Source organism: Ceratotherium simum, chromosome 26 (genome assembly GCF_057802395.1).
Source record: "Ceratotherium simum simum isolate JZ-2026a chromosome 26, ASM5780239v1, whole genome shotgun sequence".
Classification (NCBI taxonomy): Eukaryota; Metazoa; Chordata; class Mammalia; order Perissodactyla; family Rhinocerotidae; genus Ceratotherium; species Ceratotherium simum.
Window position 1 is genome coordinate 10,336,291 of NC_141925.1, and position 18,892 is coordinate 10,355,182.

An 18,892-nucleotide genomic window follows, 5' to 3' on the forward strand; every position below is an offset into this window, starting at 1 on the left:
TTCGTAAAAATGCAGCATTTATTGCTGGTCCTGTCTGTTGTTCTAATATTTGCCGTAAAAAAGTACAGGATTCTTAGGAATCTTATTATAGATTAATGTGGCAGGTTAAACAGTCGTGAAATATAGGACAAAGCTCAGGGAAACCTATGCTTGCAGAATTTTAGCAGTAAACTAGTTAAGCTCATGCAGTGTTCAGATATGCTGGTGTTGGTAGATGGTTTTAAATTCAGCGGGAAGAAGTTATTTCATTTTCCATTCATTAACTCCTTCACTCCTTCATCAAACTTTTACTGGGAACCTTGAGGGCAATTGTTTTTTTTTTTTTTTTGAAAACCAGCTTTGGGGCCGGCAGCGGTTAAGTGCGCGCGCTCCGCTGCTGGCGGCACGGGTTCGGATCCTGGGCGAGCACCGACGCACTGCTTCTCCGGCCATGCTGAGGCCGCGTCCCACATGCGGCAACTAGAAGGATGTGCAACTATGACATGCAACTATCTACTGGGGCTTTGGGGGGAATAAATAAATAAATAAATAAATCTTTAAAACAAAAACAAACCAGCTTTATTGAACTCTAATTTACATACCGTAAAAATCTACCCCTTGTAAGTATACAATGCAGTGATTTTTATTTATTTATTTATTTATTTTTTAATTTATTTTTTTCCCGCAAAGCCCCAGTAGATAGTCGTATGTCATAGCTGCACATCCTTCTAGTTGCTGTATGTGGGACGCGGCCTCAGCATGGCCGGAGAAGCGGTGCGTCGGTGCGCGCCTGGGATCCGAACCCGTGCCACCAGCAGCGGAGCGCGCGCACTTAACCGCTGAGCCACGGGGCGGGCCCTGCAGTGATTTTTTTTTTAGTAAATTTGTGGAGTTGTGTAACCATCGCCACAATCCAGTTTTAGAACATTTTCATTACCCCAAAATGTTCCCTTGTGCCCGTTTACAGTTAATCCCTGATTCCACTCCCAGCCTTATTGCCGAATAGTATTCCGTTGTATCCATATACCACATTTTATTTATCCGTTCATCTGGTAAGCAGCTGTATGCATAAAAACTTGATGTGATTTTCCTGACTGGTGCTTTTTATAAAAGTTAAAACATTCTCTGTTAAGTGCCCCACTTAATTAAAAACATGCCTAATTCATTAACTTATAGTAGAAGTTAGATGTGATAAAATGCAGTGGAGGCAGCCAGCCCACCACTGTGATGCCAGAGCATTTAGCAGAGAGACTTCTGGGAAATAGGAGAGACTGAGCTGAGAGAATAAAGAACTCCACTAGAGCTGGGACCCCTTTCATTTTGCAGGAATTATCATATAACTGAGTAAAGATGAGAAGAAATGGAAAGCCTCAGGGTGGCATGGTTATAAGTCAGTGCCTACAGTGTGCCCATCACAAGCTAAGGGTTGTAGATTCATGGGGTTGGACAAGTGTGTTCTCCTTGATTCACTAGTCTTAACTGACCTGGATTTGGATTGCAAATTACACAAGATCTCCTGAGATGTATCTCTCACCTAAATGTACATCAAATCCATATTCTGAGTTCCCTGAAGGGAGGGACCATTTGGGTCACGTTTACTAAGTAGCTGGGCGGGCGTCGTGCTAGGTGTTGGGGCAACAGAGATGAATGGGGCTCTTTCCTTGCTGTCAGGGAGCTCAAGTTAGCAAGACCGGACCCTGGAGCTAAGTCTGAATGACCAATAGGTATAGGCTCAGGTAGAATGGGGAGGTGAAAAGGGAACACAGGGCAGGTGTTAAGTAGAATGGCCTTCGGCAAGGCAGGCAGCCTAATGAATTAATTACAGGGCTAGTACCCGCCTGGGTGTTCTGCTGTGTTAGATGGATTGTGACCTGTCTGCATCTGGAAGGTGATACTGCTGATGTAACCCAAACCTTGGGGACTGGGTTTGTGCTGTTCACCCACATTCCATTCCCCTGAGGGGCCAGGTGTTATCCAGAGTGGGTGGGGCAGTTGCTGACTTGTGCATTAGAGCCATGCAAACTAACAGGGATTGTTGAGTTAATTGTTGAGTTAATTGCAGGTGACTCATTTAAAGGTACAGGCTGTGGTTTATTATGGAGAACTCTAAACACAGCCCAGGGGTTTTGTTTTTTTCCCCTGAGATAGGGCCCTGGTCAGGCTCCATTTTGCTATGCCTTTGTTTTGGTTCCTGTGGAATTTAGGTAGTTTTGGTGGGTGTCTCAGCTTTCAGGAAGCCCCCAAATGTGCGCCTGCGTTGATATGTAGAGAGACTAGCATATGCACATGTAATATTTAGGAGTGACATCTGCCCAGCAAAGGGGGTTGTTCAATGTGGAGGTGTATTTTAAAAGGACCCATGGTTCAAAACTGATCACTCACTTGCCTACCCACTGAAAAAGCATTTATGGAGCACACATTATGTACCAGGCACTGAGCTAGGTGCAGGGAAGCCAGGAAGACAAGGTAGGAGTTAGAAACCAAATAATCTAGTTCAGGACAAGCATTAGGTTTGGGATGCCACATAGGCTTCCTTCCTCTGGAGGGCCAACTTTGATCATTGGCAGTGGTAGCCTAGAATGCTGGGATGGATTAGTGATGTCTGTCACAGGCGCAGAATGGAGAGTAAATGTACAAGTGCTGTGTATTTGCTGATGCTGTGTTAGGGTTTTCTGGTGTAGACAGATGACTTGAGTAAAGGTAGGGTATGGGAGGGAGAGGAATTTTGTCTTAGAATAAGCGTGTTTGTCTTAGTGGTGTGGGATGTAGTAGAGACTACCTTGGGATCAGCATGGGGGTGGGGAGGGCTGGAGCACAGATGTTGCAACTAATTATGTACTGTCTTATGTTGCTGTTTACTATGTTCTTATTGTGTACTATCTCTTAAATGTCTTCAAGCCTCAGTGTCCTCAAGTGTAAAATGGAGATAACACCTGCCTCACCTATGTCATAATGTTGATAGGAGGAGCTAATGAAGTAATGGGTATGACAATATTTTACTGCCCACAGAGCGATGAACCCGTGGAGTATTATTACTGCAAGTGTGGGGGTGGGTGGAGCAGGAAATGCCTGCAGTTAGGCAGGGTTGAGCCAGATGGTGGTGGCCCCAGGGCCTTTGCACTGGGCCCTTCTGCCCAGCTTGCTGCCTCTTGTCATATCCAAGTCGTAATTCCAAGGTTACCTCCATTCAGGCCACAGAATCCAAGCGTGTCCCTGCCCTGTCTCCACCTACCACCTCATCCTGTTTTATTTTCTTCAAAGTTCTCATTAAGTGAAACAGCCTGGTTAGCTTATGTTTGTGTATCTTCCTCTGCTAGAACCATGCAAACGTATGTAGTGCGCCAGAGACCTTGCCTGTCTCTTCGTATTTGCAGACCCTAGAACTGTGCCTGGCACATAGCAGTTCAGGATTTCTTAACATTTGTTGCATGAATGAATGGAAGGGTCTCGGAAGTCCACAGACCCAACTGGGCTGAGGGCCAGGAGCCCTGGGAGGATTGCTAAGAATCGAGTGTAGTTGCTGTGACCTCATCTCTTTGCAAACATGTTCTTGAATCTCCTGTTTCTTTGGTTATTGAGAAATAAATTCGATTAAATGCACAGTAATTGTAACTTAATTGAAAATTCCATCAACTCTGGATGTGACTTCACAATGTAATCTCTTACAACAAAATACAGAACAAGAATCAGAATTCATATTATTATTTTAGTGTATGTAACAGGCCATGAAATTACACATTGTTTCCAATTTGGCAGGCTGGTGAATTCAATCTCTTAAAAAGATAATCTTGTTCCTTAAACTGTGGGTAATATGAATTAGAGTTGAAACTTGTGAATTGGGTACAATTAACACCCAACCCCTCCCCACACCAAACTGATTTGTTTTTAAATTGGCTTTTTTTTCCTTATCTGCTGGCTGGCACCAATTCCATTTTCCCTTTGTTTCCTGCAAATTATTACTGTGCTTTCACCAGTCTGATGAATATGGCTAGACTGTGTGAGGCTTCCCTGAGTTATGCGAAATGGATATAAATAGGGAGAGGTGTGGAGCGGCCCAGGTCAGTTACATGTCAATTACCTGCCTGTAGATCCAGGTGTCTAGTGTGTACCTTCACACTGAGGTTCACCCCTGGTGACTCACCCACTCCCTGGAGGTGCTGGGGCTACTCTGGTGGTTTCCCTCCCTCACAGGGTGGATTGATGAATCATTGCTTTTCTCACAGGGTAACCTGTCTGTGTGCCCAGTTTGAGGCCGTCCTGCAGCATGGCTTGAAGAGGAGTCGAGGATTAGCTCTAACAGCGGCCGCCATCAAACAGGCAGCAGGCTTCGCCAGCAAAACTGAAACAGGTACTGCACGGCCTGATGCGGCCTAGAGGACGTTGTCTTGTCTCTGGCTCTCTCTTTTAACTTTTATTTATTTTTTAATAGCGGGCAAGGCAGTCATTGTGTGGGACTGGTTGGTGGGGGCCGGTGGTGGCGGTGCAGAAATCCATGTGTAAGGATGTCTTAATTGTAGTCAGTAATGGTGTTGTCTGGCATCTAATTTGAATGAAGTCATCCTTTGTGCAGGATTCTCGGAGCCACGTGTTGCAGTCTCCGAAGGGCTTGGGGGCCTGCAGCCAAGGTTCTTGTTTTCCCAATGTGGTGTGGCAATTGCTGGGAAATTAATAATCTGTTTTAATTTTATGCATGGGGATAGCATGACATTTCATAATTAAATCTGTCTTCAACAACAGCAGCAGAAACCACACAGGTCTCTGAGCTTATCGTTCTGCTATCGTCCATTTTAAAGTCATCACAGCATTTCCCGTGTGCTATGCTCCTGTGTCTCTGAATGACAGGGGTAGTGCTAATAACTATTAACATATCCTGGTACTTAGTGCAAGCCTGGCACTTTGTCAGCTTTTATGTGAATTAACTTGTTTAGTTCTCACAACAGCCCTGTGAGTAGAAGGGACCTTTATTTTCTGCAGTCTACAGATGAGGACACTGTTGGAAGTGATGTGCTTTGGTTCTGGACCCTGAAGCGTACACGTCATATGAAAACATCCTTTGTCCTCCTCCTCCCCTGCATTTTAAAGAGCAGGTTCTTTCGGACCCTGCTTGTGGCTGCCGCCCCACATTCCTGGATCTTTCTTGTTACTGTGGTAGTGTCAGCGTCACTGCTGAGTAAAATGTGTCATCTTTTGCTAGTTCCCTCCTCTCACAGCTGAAAATCAGCCCTCGCTGTGTTTGGAGAGGTGCCTGTGGAGATTCTCTGCCGACTGAAGCCTTTGCCCCTCCGTCTCCCTCATGTTGGTGTATCCCCTTCCTTTTCCCCTCAGCCCTTCCACGAATCTTTGCTCCTGGCTCTTCTCACCAGTTGCTCATCTTCAGAAATGAATGTGGTTCCTGTTGGGGTCAGGGTGGCTACAAGAGGGATTCCTGTCGCTGCTGACTTTCCTTCTGTGCTCGAGCCCCTTCTTAAACAGTCAGGGACACAGGGGCTGGCCCAGGGAAGAGCCAGCAGCAAGGGCCTGAGTCCTCGTAGAAACCACCACCAGCTGCCCTGGCCTCCTCGGGTGCCAGCCTTGGTTGCCTCAGTGACTTCTCACGGCCAGGATGCTTCCCTGAGCCTCTGCGTGGGAATGGCGTTGGCTATGGCTGGTTGATGAGCTGTTTGAGGACACTGCTTTCCCAGAGTCCCCCTCGGCTTGCTGGGCCCTCGTATTTCTTCCTGTTTCCATCTTACCTGACTCTGGGGGAGCTCCCTTAGAGAAGGTGGTGTGGAGTAGACCATGAGGCTCTGGGTCTGCTTCCATCCCGGTGAGGGCAGCTGCCGGGCATGGCAGAGGCAACCCTGGCTTTGGAGTCAGACTGTGAGAGTAAGTCTGGTATGACCCTGGGAAAGTTCCCCCGAGGCTTAGTTGTTTTCACCTGTAAAGGTGGAGCGTCTCATCTCCCTGGGGGAGTTGTCAGCAGGCTTCAGTGAGAACCTCATGAGAAGCACCTGCTTCAGTTCATGGCCCCTAATAAATGTTTAACCAGTTACCTCCTCTCGCCAGCACCCTTTAAACTTTTAACCTCTTCCTCCATCTCATCCTCCCTAAGACTCTGACCTTTTGGCCTTGAAGAATGGCTCTTTCTGTTCCCATCCTGACTAGAATTTCTGTCTTTTTGTTACTTGGCCCTGATAATCAGAGAAGCACCAACACATTTGCAAGACGTCTCCAGCATTCATATTCTCCCACTTCCCTGTATCTTAGCATGATTTCTGCACCTGCATCCCGAAGAGACTGACAAACAAGCAGAGTCTCGGGCTTTGTTTTCTGTTGAGGAGGATGTCCTGGGCAGCCTCCTAGCCAATTAGAAGCAAAGGGAAGACCAAACTAGCTTAGCCCTTGAGTGGCAGCAAAGGGCTTCTGTCATCACTGTTGGCAATGTTAATTAACCATTCACGGGTGCAGGTGCAGGATGGTCCTCGGCTGATTAAAAGCTCCTCCCTGCTATTGCAAGTTGGATTAGAAACCTCATGTGAGAGGGAGTGGGTAGGTTCTGCTGTTAAGAGTTAGAAAAGAGCAGATCGGTGGCTTCTTGTCACTGTTCTTTTTTTAATTTTAATTATTATTTATTTTTCCCCCAAAGCCCCAGTAGATAGTTGTATGTCATAGTTGCACATCCTTCTAGTTGCTGTACATGGGACGCAGCCTCAGCATGGCCAGAGAAGCGGTGTGTCGGTGCACGCCCAGGATCCGAACCCGGGCCGCCAGCAGCGGAGCACGCGCACTGAACCGCTAAGCCACGGGCCCGGCCCTTTTCGCTGTTCTTAAAGCCATTGGAATGACCCTTTCAGGCAGAAAGAAGAAAAGGAAATCTGAAGAGAAGGATTGGGTGGAAATGAGCATCTCTCTGCTCCATCGTCCCTGCTGGCTGCTGGGCGAGGCCTTTTATGTAGCTTAGGAGTTAACATCAGACTCAGATGTCAACGACAGGGTTGAAATCCCTGCTCAGTGACTTGTCACACGTGAGCTCTCTGGGACAGCCCTTCTCTGTGCTTCCGTTTCCTCGTGTGTAAAATAAAGTTAATAACAGGACCTGCCTCGCAGGGTTGTTGTGGGGGCTCGATGAGCAAGTGCCTGCGAAGCCCAGGCCTGGGTGCAGAGCTGCTGGAGCGGGTGCTCGATGATAACGTGGCAGTAACTTTCCCGGGTGGGTGATGGTGTCCTTATTTTTTGGATGAAGACACTGAGCTCAAATAAGTTGACAAGTTGCCCAGGTTCCCACAGGTGGTAAATAGCGGAGCTGAGTATTCCAACCCAGAGCGCGCGCACTTAACCGCTAAGCCACGGGGCCGGCCCGAGTTATGAGATTTCTTGTTGAAATATGGATTTCTAGCTTTTCTTAAACTTGAGGATCTGTGACTCTGGGCCCACATTTACTGTTGACTTTGTTGGGAGCCCAATCCTCCTGCCCTCTGTAGATGGGGCAAAAGCGCCCTAGTTCACCACAGTCTCCACCTCCCCCTCTTGCCCCTGACACTTGAGATGGAGTGTCGGTTGTCATTTGTTGTTGCACTCTGGTTATTGTTCCCACTGTTCTTACTTGAAATTCAGCAGTTTTCAAGTGTAAACACCTCTCAGATTATAAGCCTTTGAAGTCAGTTTCTAGAGTGCTGAAACAGTTGTTTTTGTCAATTTTGTCCACTTTTAGAGTTGCTTTTGAGGGAGAGAATTTGTTAACCTTCTCACTTGGCTGTAGCTAGAAGTCCCTTATTTTCTGTTTTCACGTTGGTTTAAATACATTCTTGTCCTTGCACCTGCCTAGTGTTTTCCACTGAGTGCCAGACTTTGTGTATGAAGAGTTGTAGAGAGAATTTGAAGGTGAGAGAGGATTTACTGGTGCTTCTCAGGCAATTAGGGTGGAGGAAGATGAATTTAATCTAGTCAAGGATTGAGCCACTTCACGCCTGGGCTTCACCATTTGTGAAAGCTGATGTATTTCTGCTTCTGCCTTATTTCTAGGATGTATTTCTAGGAAACCTCTAGCTTTGAGGTTTCCAGCTTCCTAGAGCTGCCATAACAACTTTCCACACCCTGGGTGGCTTAAAACAACAGAGAGAAATGTATTCTCTCACAGTTCTGGAGGCCAGGAGTCCAAGATCCAGGTGTCAGCAGGGTTGGTTCCTTCTTGGAGGCTCTGAGAGAGGATGCGTTCCTGGCTTCTGCTGGTCGTCAGCGGTCCTTGGCATTCCTTGGCTTGTAGCTTCGTCACTCCAGTCTCGGCTTCTGTCTTCAGGTAGCCTTCTTTCCTCAGTGTCTGTGTCTCTGTGTGTCCTCTCCTCTCCTTAGAAAAACACCGGTCATGTAGAGTTAGGGCCCACCCTACCCCAGTATGACCTCGTCTGAACTAACTACATCTGCAAAGAGCCTTTTTCCAAATAAAGTCACCTTCTGGGGTTCCAGGTGGACATGAATGTGGGGGGACACTATTCAATCCAGTACACAGCTGAATCCCTGAGGTGATTACCGTGCCATTCCTGCTCAGCAGGCCCTGAACTCTATTTTTTTTCCTTTCAGACCCGTGGGAGTTCTAAAAGCTCTGCTTACCTTCTCTTCAGAGAAGCTCTATAGTTGGAAAGAGCCTCAAGGGCAAAATGAGGTTCTAAATGTAGGACTCTTGTCTATGGAATTCCCTTCTCTCTGGGTCTGAGTTCCTCAGATCTCGCCCACCTTTGCAGAGCTCCTAGGCCTTCAGTTTTGTTTTAATTGAAAAATTGTCTAGCTTTTTTAGTTGCTGTTGTTTTTGTGGGACAGTTGGTCTGATCCAGGCTCATCTTCCACAGCTGAAAAGTGGGACCTTGAAGTGACACTTTAGTGTGTGCCTTATGTGCCACGTTTGTGTGGGACCATCTTCAGTTACTTTTTCACTGTTTTTCTCTCTGAGATAAACCATCACTTGGATAGGGGATTTGCAGGCAACTTTCCTTCAGTTCTGTGGTGATTTTAAACAGTGCCTATAAACCTCTCCCATTCTCTAGTTTACTCTCTGTTAGGTGTCTTTGTTTTGTTTGTTTTTGTTTTTGGCTTAGCATTAAGGTTTCTTTTTGTTTTTGACTTGGAGAGTTTTTACCCAAACATCCCTGACTTGAGAAATTTTGGTGAGGCGGACATGGATACAAGCAGTTATGTCACCAGCTCAACTTTGTCTTGTCGAGCACTGTTGGCGGGTGTGGGAAGCAGTGTCCATCCCAAGCTAGATCCCCTTGACTAGATCATCCAGATAGTTGGGTTACGCAGGACCCAGGGAGGCGTGGGACCAGGTCACCCAGTGTGTCTCCTTTAGGATTCGGACCCCAGAAGTGAGAGTCTACTGTGTCTGTTGGAGCTGTTTTCTCTTACTCTGACAAGTGACTGAATTTGTCTGCACAAATGATTGATTTGGTGATGAGATGGGAATCTGCGTTTGCAGAGTCTGGTCCTGCAGTGTGTTTAAACTTTCCCTTCCAGTCGTGCAGGTTAGCGTGAATAATTACGGCAGACATTGGTCATTCCCCACTCAGTAGTTCTGGCCTTTCTTTCTTGCTAATAGAACTCTGATTTTGTTCAGATCTGGGGGGGCCAAGAGCTTCAGGCCTGATGTCAGCTCCAGGAGAAGTGAATCTGGATCAGATCTGGCCAGCCGTAATCATTATCAGCTTGCCAGTAGTTGGTTTAGGAATAGACACAAGACACAATTCTGACCAAAAGGAAGGAAGGAGAAGTCTGCTGAGGGGCTTCTGAGAAAATTCCTTGCTGTTTAAATGGAGACTCAAGAGAAGGCTTATTTTATGGCCTTGGGTTGTTGCATGAGATGGTGATGTTTGGAGCTGTGGCAATGATCTGTGGCTATGAAGGGGGACACATCTGAGGACAGAAGCCAGTATACCACCCGTGGCAGCTCAGAAAGATGGAAAGTGCCTGGATCCTTGATTATGTCACTGAGCTACTGAATTAACCAACTCCGGAACTGTCCTTCCTCTGGACCTAATGTTATGTGAGATAATCAGCTCCCTGATGCTTTAAGCCATGTTGAGTTGGATCTCCTTTTACTTGCATCCAAAAACATCCTAACCTAAACCATAGAGAAAAGCAAGACAACTTAAAGAAAAAGTCAAAGACCTGTACTCCAGAAATGGGAGGAAGAATGTGATTAGCACATAGTCTTGGGAATGACACCTGGATATTTTCCGCTCTTTCCGATTAATTGGCTGACCACAGGCCTGGCTTTCTTATTTTTTGCTAGTGACTCATATCGAGCAGCTGCTGAGATCCTGGGGATTTGTTAGACCCTTTGTGTTCATTTTTCATTCTATTCCTGAAATGACTATGGGTAGTGAATCATAGTGTCCCCATTTTACAGATGAAGAAAATAAGGCCCAAAGAAATGCAATGATTTGCTTAATGTTCGAGAGCTAAGTGGCAGAGCTAGGATTTCTCCTCAGGTCTACATGAGTGTGATTCTGAAGCTTCTGCTTTTGTTCATAATGGCAGATTGTTTCCAGAAAGAGGGCTCTCTGAAAGATCATGATTCCCCCCAATTTGATTCCTGAATAAGTTAAGCAGCTGTTATTGAGTAAGCTGTGATCACTCAGAGCAGAGGTCAGCAAACCATGTCCCTCCACCTCTTTTTGTAAATCAAATTTTATTGGAACACAGCCACACGCATGCATCTACTTACTGTCTGTGGCTGCTTTTAGGCAGAGTTGTGACTGAGACCATCTGGCCTGTAAAATCTAAAGTGTTTACTATTTGGCCCTTTACAAATAAAGTTTGCCAACTGCTATCTTAGAGAAGAAAGGACAGGAAAGTTTGCCAACTCTGTCTTAGAGAACAGAGGACAGGGGATTCCATTTTATCTTACTGTCACACCATGTTCAGGTGTCTGGTGTCTGTATGCCCCACTAGATGGCAAGCTTTGGTAATGCAGGGCACCATGTCTGTTTTAATTCCTCTTGACTTTCCAGCTCCCAGCATAGTGTCTGGAAATATGTCAGTTCTTTAATAAAAATAGGTTCAGTAAATACATATTGGCTGGAAGGAAGGGCATTCATTATTCAATGTGCACAGTACTGTATATCATGATTCCTGAGGTACCTTGTAGCAGGATCACTCCAGAGTGCTACAAAGGAAGTGATTAATTTTTGAGGAAAAGAGCAAAAATTAATTTAAAAAAATTTTTTTTTTGCAGGGGAAGACTCACCCTGTGCTAATATCTGTGCCAATCTTCCTCCTTTTTTCTTCCTCCCCAAAGCTCCAGTACCTTGTTGTTTATAGTTTTCAGTTCTTCTGGTTCTTCTGTATGAGCTGCTGCCACTGCATGGCTACTGACAGACGAGTGGTGTGGTTCTGTGCCTGGGAACCGAACCCAGGCCGCCGAAGTGGAGCGTGTCAAACTTTAACTGCTAAGCCATCAGGGCTGGCTCAGGTTTTTAAATTAATTAAAAATTAAGTAACCAAGAGCTCTGCATAGGCTTGGCTTGGAATTAGTGGGTTTTGCAGCCATTGGAAGTCCAAGTAGCCAGTGCAGAATGCAGTGTAGAAAAATGAATTATTTTCCATTCTTCTAGAGAAATTTGAAAGAACCACTGCAGTTAGTGGCTGTCTTAGTCCGTTTGGGCTGCTAAACAAAATACCACAGACTGAGTAGCTTATAAACAACAGAAATTTATTTCTCACAGTTCTGGAGGCTGGGAAGTGCAAGATCAAGGTGCCAGCATGGTTGGGTGACGGCCCTTTTCCTGGTTCATAGCCGGAGCCTTCTTGCTGTGTCCTCACATGGTGGAAAGAGCAAGGGATCCCTCTGGAGCCCCTCTTATAAATAAGGCACTAGTCTCATTCAGGAGGGCTCCACCCTCATGACCTAAGGGTCCTCTCAAAGGCCCCACTTGCTAATACCATCATTTTGGGGGATTAGGATTTCAACATTTGAATTTTGAGGGGACACATTCAGACCATAACAGTGGCATTTCATGGCATAACCTTGGAATTTGATGTTCTTGTTAATCACTAATATATCATCATGAGGTTATGTGTTGACAGTCTATTACAAGGTGATATGCTTGGTTCAGAACATACCAGAGGCACACCTGCTATTATTGAGCTGCCTGTCCTGTCAAATTGAAGTTTTATCTGTTCAGCAGCCTTTGGCATCAAGGACTCTCTGACCTTGAAACAGTGTCTTCCTCTCCCTTCTGCATGGCCACAACCTCCTGGCATACTTTCTACTTCATTGCTGATCCATCTTGGCGTTATCACTTCTGTACCCTCAAATGTTAGCTATTATTCATCCCCAGATTCTGTTGATGACTCTTGTTTCTACACATGCTGTCGGAATTCCTTAGTGGAAGTTGCTATCTGTGTTGATTACTCTGTTATACCTCCAGCAGATCACTCCTTTGAGCTCTTTCTCGAGTGTCTCTATTCGGTTGTACCACAGGCTTGTCAAAGTCTCTAAGACTGAATCATCATTACCTCCCATATTTGCTCCTGTGTTCCTTGCTTAGTGAATGGCTCTGCCCTTCACCCAGGCCTCCTGGACAGCCCTCAGGCTTCCTTCCAACTTCCTCCTCCTCCTTCCCCTCCGCCCCCAAACCAGTCTTTCACAAAGCAGTGTTTTCTGTCTCTCAGATGGTCTCCTAATCCATTCACATTTCCTCCATCCTTAATGAATTCTCTTCTTTCTCCCCCAGTTATGTCTTTCTGCTTCTAATCTTGATCAGCTCTAATCCATGCTGCACATTATAGCCAGAGGGGTCTTAAATGACCAACCTACTCCCCAACCCTAGCCCCCTACTTAAAGCTCTCTCATGGTTCTCTGTTAGAGTTGGGACAAAGGACATACTCCTGGACATGGCTTCCAAGATTTGTCTCCTACCAGCTTTGTCTATCTCTGTCCTTCCTCTAAACACTACTGCACACCCAGGGCTGACATGCAGCCAACAGGTAAGACATTGCAACACTTCTATCCAGTTGATAAAGAAACCATGACCTGAGCCCCACAAGTCCCCCTGCTGCCACAGCCCCTGTCTGGGGACCCCTGGGATCTCCCCACAATTCACTAACCATAGCACTAATGCTAAACTGTCTGGAGTCTTCAGTACCCCTGGCTTTTCGTTGCTCAATGCCTCTGACCAATTTAGATGGTTAAATCCTAAATTTTGAACAGCACTCCTGGTTTCTACAATCCTGAAAATCTTCAAGTCTGGAAGTATTCTTTGTTCTTTCCCTTCCGTTGTCTGCCTTCCTCCCCAACCCTCAATGAAGTACCAACTGCTTCAACTTTTATTCTCTCTCTTAGAAATTGCAGTAAAATATTCATAACATAAAAATGATAATTTTAACCATTTTAAGTGTACAATTCAGAAGCATTAAGTTCATTCACATTGTACAACCATCACACCATCCATCTCCAGAACATTTTCATCTTCCCATATTGAAACTCTATCCCCATTAAAGAATAACCCTCAGTTTCCCCCTCCCACCAGCCCCCGGCAACCACCATTCTACCTTCTGTCTCTGTGAATTTGACTACTTTAGGTGCTTCATATAAGTAGAATCATACAATATTTGTCCTTTTGTGTCTAACTTATTTCATTTAGCATAATGTCTTCAAGGTTTGTGCATTTGTAGCTTGTGTCAGAATTTCCTTCCTTTTTAAGGCTGAATAGTATTCCATTGTACGTGTGTACCACACTTTGTTTATCCATTCATCTGTTGATGGACCCCTGGGTTGTTTCCCTGTATTGGCTATTATGAATAGTGCTGCCATGAACATGGATGTACAAATAACTGTTCAAGTTCCTGCTTTTTTAGTTCTTTCGAGTATACACCCAGAAGTGGAATTGTATGGTAATTCTTCATTTAATTTTTTGAAGAGCCACCATACTGTTTTCTGAACTGGCTGATCCCTTGTACATTCCCACCAGCAATGTACAAGAATTCCAGTTTCTCCACATCCTCACCAACACTTGCTATTTTTTGTGTTTTTGATAATAGCCATTCAAATGGGTGTGAAGTGGTATCTCATTGTGGTTTTGATCTATTCTTTCTTGAAGTTTCAGGTTTCTCTCAAAAAGTCTTTCCTGAGGCTGGCCCAGTAGCACAATGGTTGTTTGCGTGCTCCACTTTGGCGGCTTGGGGTTTGTGGGTTTGGATCCCAGGCGTGGACCTACATACCGTTCATCAAGCCATGCTGCGGCAGCATCCCACATATAAAATAGAGGAAGATTGGCCTTGATGTTAGCTCAGCGACAGTCTTCCTCAAGCAAAAAGAGGAGGATTGGCAACAGATGTTAGCTCAGGGCCCATCTTCCTTACCAAAAAAAAAAAAAGAAAGAAAAGTCATTCCTGAGCTCCCCACCCAGTTCAGCGGGACTGTGCCCCTCCTGTAGGTGCCCCTCCTATGGTCCTGAGTCCTTCTCTCATCAAACTTATGTATGGCACTACCTGTTTTCTTGCCTCTCTCTCTCCGTGGTCAAGGACTGGGTCCACCCTCGCTCATCCTTGTAGCTCCAGTGTATTGCAAGATGCCTGGCTACCAAAAAACTACATTCAAGGTAATGACTCAAGGACCCAGACTTCAGGACATGCTGCTCATTCTCTTGGGAAGCCAACCCCGCCCCCCCGTACATCTTCACAGTCAGTTGAAAGCAGATGGTATTAATAGACCCCCAAATGTAAAATTAGAGAAACCAACTTCCTTGGTCCTCAGTGGGGATTTTTGAAAACGGTTGATTGCATTTAACTCAAAGCAGAATTTATATTTTGCTTCATTGGGGCACCTTGGGTTACCATTTCATTTCTTTAGAAAATTAATTTTGGAGGAAGCTGCATGTGCTGGGACAACCCTGGGTCCTTCATTTTGATTGTGAGGGGAAGTCCACTCCTCTACCCTCCCATCCCTATAATGTTTTCAGTTCCCTCTTTGTGTGTCTCTGTTGTATTCATGAACTTGCAGATCAGCTACTTCTGGTGAAAGAGACCTTGGAAGGATGTCTGCGGAAGGTGCAAAGAAAATACTGAGCTCTGTCCAGTGGTGGTGATAAAAATGTTTAACAGCTGGTAGGGAACTGCTGCCCTTAGGGAGGGAGCCAGAAGCCAGAGTGTTATCTCCCACAGGCTAAGTGTTAACCTATGAGTCATTAGATTATGGGGATGTCCACAGGGTCCTGGGAGGGTCCTTGACAACAGAGGTGTGGCAGAGGGCTTAGGCCAATGGCTCTTTACTAAGGGGCATGAAACTGTCCCAGAATATTAAGATCTGGTATAGCTGGACTGATGCCTCTTGGCTGAAGGTGACCCCTGCTGTTTCAAAGGCATTTGATCCTGATGTCTTGTAAATTAAGACTCAGATTTGGCCTCCGAGTTGTCAGTTTTTAGTCCATTATTGTTGGCCTGTTGGTTCCATGGGTCCTTTGCTTTGCTTCTGTCAACATGAAAATGGCTCTTCAGCAGAGGATGGGGTACACCCCTAAAAGGAAACAAGACCCAAGCTTTACAAGTCCTTGTTTCTTTGGTGCTAGAGAAGGTTCCCACTTTTCAATAAAGGAGGTGGTGTAGACTCTTGTATAATGTAGGTGAATGACAAGTGTGCTATGCAGAGGTGTTCCAGCTCACAGGGGCCAGACAGGTGACAGAAATGAGTGAATCAGGCCGGTGAAAGGTGCCTGGGAGTAGGGAACCTGACTCACTTGGCCACTGCAGAGCAGGCTGGTAAGTGTAGTGTGTCTGGGGGTTCAGGAGGAAGAGAGGATAGATTTTGATGAGCAGCTAGCAGTCTGCCATAGGTGGAGGTTTTGCTCTTCTGTGTAGAGTGCAGCCTTTTTATGGGGACATTTGAATAGAGACCTAAAGAAATGAGGGAATTAGCGATACTGTTTTTGGAGGAGGAATTCCAGGTGGCTCAACAAGTTTGAAAGTGTGTACCGGTCAGTTGCCTGTTTGCTCTCAAATTTATTCGCTGCCCTTCCCCTGCAAACTCTGTTTCCCAGGCTCCTTTGCCCATCTTCTTCCCTCTTGGTTTGGCCGTGGGAGGTGGTGATGAGTTGAGAAGGTGGAGGAAGAGGGGGCTAGAGTATTTCTTCCTCTCAGCCCTGCTTTAGGTGGCATCTCCAGCAGTGGTTGTTGTCCATGGAGGGCACACATGGTCCGCTGGTTAGGCCTTCGTCTTCTCATCCCGCTTTCCCCCTTGGTGCTTCTGCCACAGTCCCGCTGTTGTCTGGCAGCCCTGGTAACACCACCTCTTCTTTTTTTTCCTCTGGCTCTAGGAATGGGTTGGCTTTCTGACATCGGTAATCTCTACATCGCCTCATTATCTCCTTTTCAGCTTGTTAGAGATTCTTCCAGCATCTTTGTAATAGATGTGCTGTATTAAGTTCCTTCAGTATACTGCCTGGTGTGGTTTCTGTTTTCACGGCTGGGCAGGCCCTGAGGTGGAGCAGGCCTGGCGTGTTGGAGGAACATCCAGGAGACCAGTGGGGCCGTAGCAGGGTGAGCGACAGGGAAGGTGGAGCGAGGTGAAGCAGCGGCATGGAGGAGCCACGTCACGCATGGAAGATGGGCAGTTTAGCCGCCTTTTCTTTCTTTTTTTTTAAAGATTTTATTTATTTATTTTTTCCCCCAAAGCCCCAGTAGATAGTTGTATGTCATAGCTGCACATCCTTCTAGTTGCTGTACGTGGGACGCGGCCTCAGCATGGCCGGAGAAGCGGTGTGTCGGTGCGCACCCGGGATCCGAACCTGGGCTGCCAGCAGTGGAGCGCGCGCACTTAACCGCTAAGCCACGGGGCCGGCCCTCTTTTTTTTTTTTTTTTTTAAAGATTTTATTTATTTATTTATTTTCCCCCAAAGCCCCAGTAGATAGCTGTATGTCATAGCTGCACATCCTTCCAGTTGCTGTATGTGGGACACGGTCCCAGCATGGCCGGAGAAGCGGTGCGTCGGTGCGCGCCCGGGATCCGAACCCTGGGCCGCCAGTAGCGGAGCACGCGCACTTAACCGCTAAGCCACGGGGCTGGCCCTTAGCCGCCTTTTCTTGCTTTATTTTTGCAATCTCTGTCCACCCCACCAAGATAATCGGTGTTTGTTCTGGAGTCAGTAGGGATGTTTAGTTTTAAATTTAAATCTATTGAAATCTTCAAAAGTAATCCAATATCTCAGATTATTGTGCCTTTATTCATTCTTTAAATACGTATCAAATTTTGAATTATATACTTTAAAATGGTTAAGATGGTGAATTTTATATTAAGTGAATTTTACCACAATTAAAAAAAAAGTGGCTAAGTTAACGTTAATTGGCAAGTTTAAGTTTTTTCTAACTGAAAAGGAGTTTAAGATCTGACTGAAAGGGAATTTAATAGCAGAGTTAATTTCAGTTGCGGAGAAATAAAGGCAGTTCTAACTCAAGAAAAAAAGTATCAATGTAAAATGGTGCTGCCGCTGTGGACAATAGTTTGGTGGTTCCTCAAAAAGTTAAACAGAATTACCGTGTGATCCAGCAATTCCACTTGTAGATACATACCTAAAAGAATTGAAAGAGGGACTCAAACAGAGACTTGTACGTCCGTGTTCATAGCAGCATTATTCACAAGAGCCAAAAGATGGAAATAACCCAATGTCTCACAGCAGATGAATGGATACACAAAATGTGGTGTATACATAGACTGGAATATTATTCAACCTTAAAAAGAAATGAAGTACTGATACTTACTATAACATAGATGAACCCCAAAAACATTATGCTGAGTGAAAGGAACCAGACACAAAGGGACAAATACTGTATTATTCCACTTACCTGAAGTATCTAGAATAATCAAATTCATAGAGACAGGAGACAGAAAGTAGAATAGAAGTTACCAGGGGCTGTGGGGAGGGAAAAATGGGGGAGTTCTTGTTTAATGGCTGTGGAGTTTCTGTTTGGGACAATGAAAAAGTTCTGGAAATGGATAGTGGTGATAGTTGCACAACATTGTGAATTACTTAATGCCACTGAATTATACACTTAAAAATGGTTAAAATGGTAAATTTTATTATGTATATTTTACCACAATTTAAAAACAAAGTAAAGTATCAAGTTTACATACTTTGTACAAGCCTTTATTATGTATGGTTCATGTTTAAACAACAGTCACTGGGTTCTAGTTCCAGGAGGCAGTCTTGTGGCTGGTTGGAAGATGGCCGAGTGACAAAGCTACAGCCCCTTATTGGAAACTCTACCGATCCATTTGTGTCTTGTAGTTGGCTCATCCACACTGGGATGTGACTGGGATTTGGGAGCACCTGTGCTTACCCAGGTCTCAGGCTGGAGTACAGAAGCACTTGGTCTGCCTTTTGTTCCTGGAATGGGTGATACCATGTGTGGCTGATGCTGTTAGTTTCCTACCTAAAATCCATTTCCCTTTTCTTCGTTGGCTTAATAGAACCTTGATTTTGCTTGGGGCTGGGGGATATCCTTCTCTAGGTCTAGGTCAATGATCATGAGTGATTCAGCCAGACTTGGCATCCTGTTCGCCACTCCCTTGCGGTTTTCTGGGATTACGTATCATTGCCTGAGAAAAGGGGTGCTGGAGCTGGCTTTATCTTGTCCCCATCTTTCCTGCTCCGATTGTGGATGTGATTCCCAGAGTGGTGACAGTCCTGAGACAGTGAGGTGAAGTTGAAGAGATTGGAGATTCTGCCCATGACAGAGCCTTTGAACCAGCTGTCTGCCTCCAGGACTAGTATGTGAGAAGAAGCAGCCTTTCTTTGTTTACAAGGAGCCTAGCTCCTTGAAGTTGGATTTTTGTTTCTTGTTGAGCAATGCTGTGTTTGTTTATTTCTGAGTGGTGCATTCACCCCTTCACTGCACGCAGGCATTGCTCAGTGCCTGGTGTGTGGTCGGTCCTCTGTAAATGATTGTC

General features: G+C 45.5%; 1 protein-coding gene across 4 annotated transcripts in view; it reads left to right on the forward strand.

The window, feature by feature from the left end:
• Positions 1–18,892, forward strand: part of SNX29 (sorting nexin 29) — a 519,309-nt gene that overhangs the window by 34,293 nt on the left and 466,124 nt on the right. For all 4 annotated transcript variants that reach the window (XM_087416977.1, XM_004438061.3, XM_087416978.1 and 1 more), the window contains exon 4: positions 4,203–4,327. In XM_087416977.1, coding sequence (XP_087273103.1) covers positions 4,203–4,327 — 125 coding nt within the window. The remainder of the gene's footprint in view (positions 1–4,202; positions 4,328–18,892) is intronic.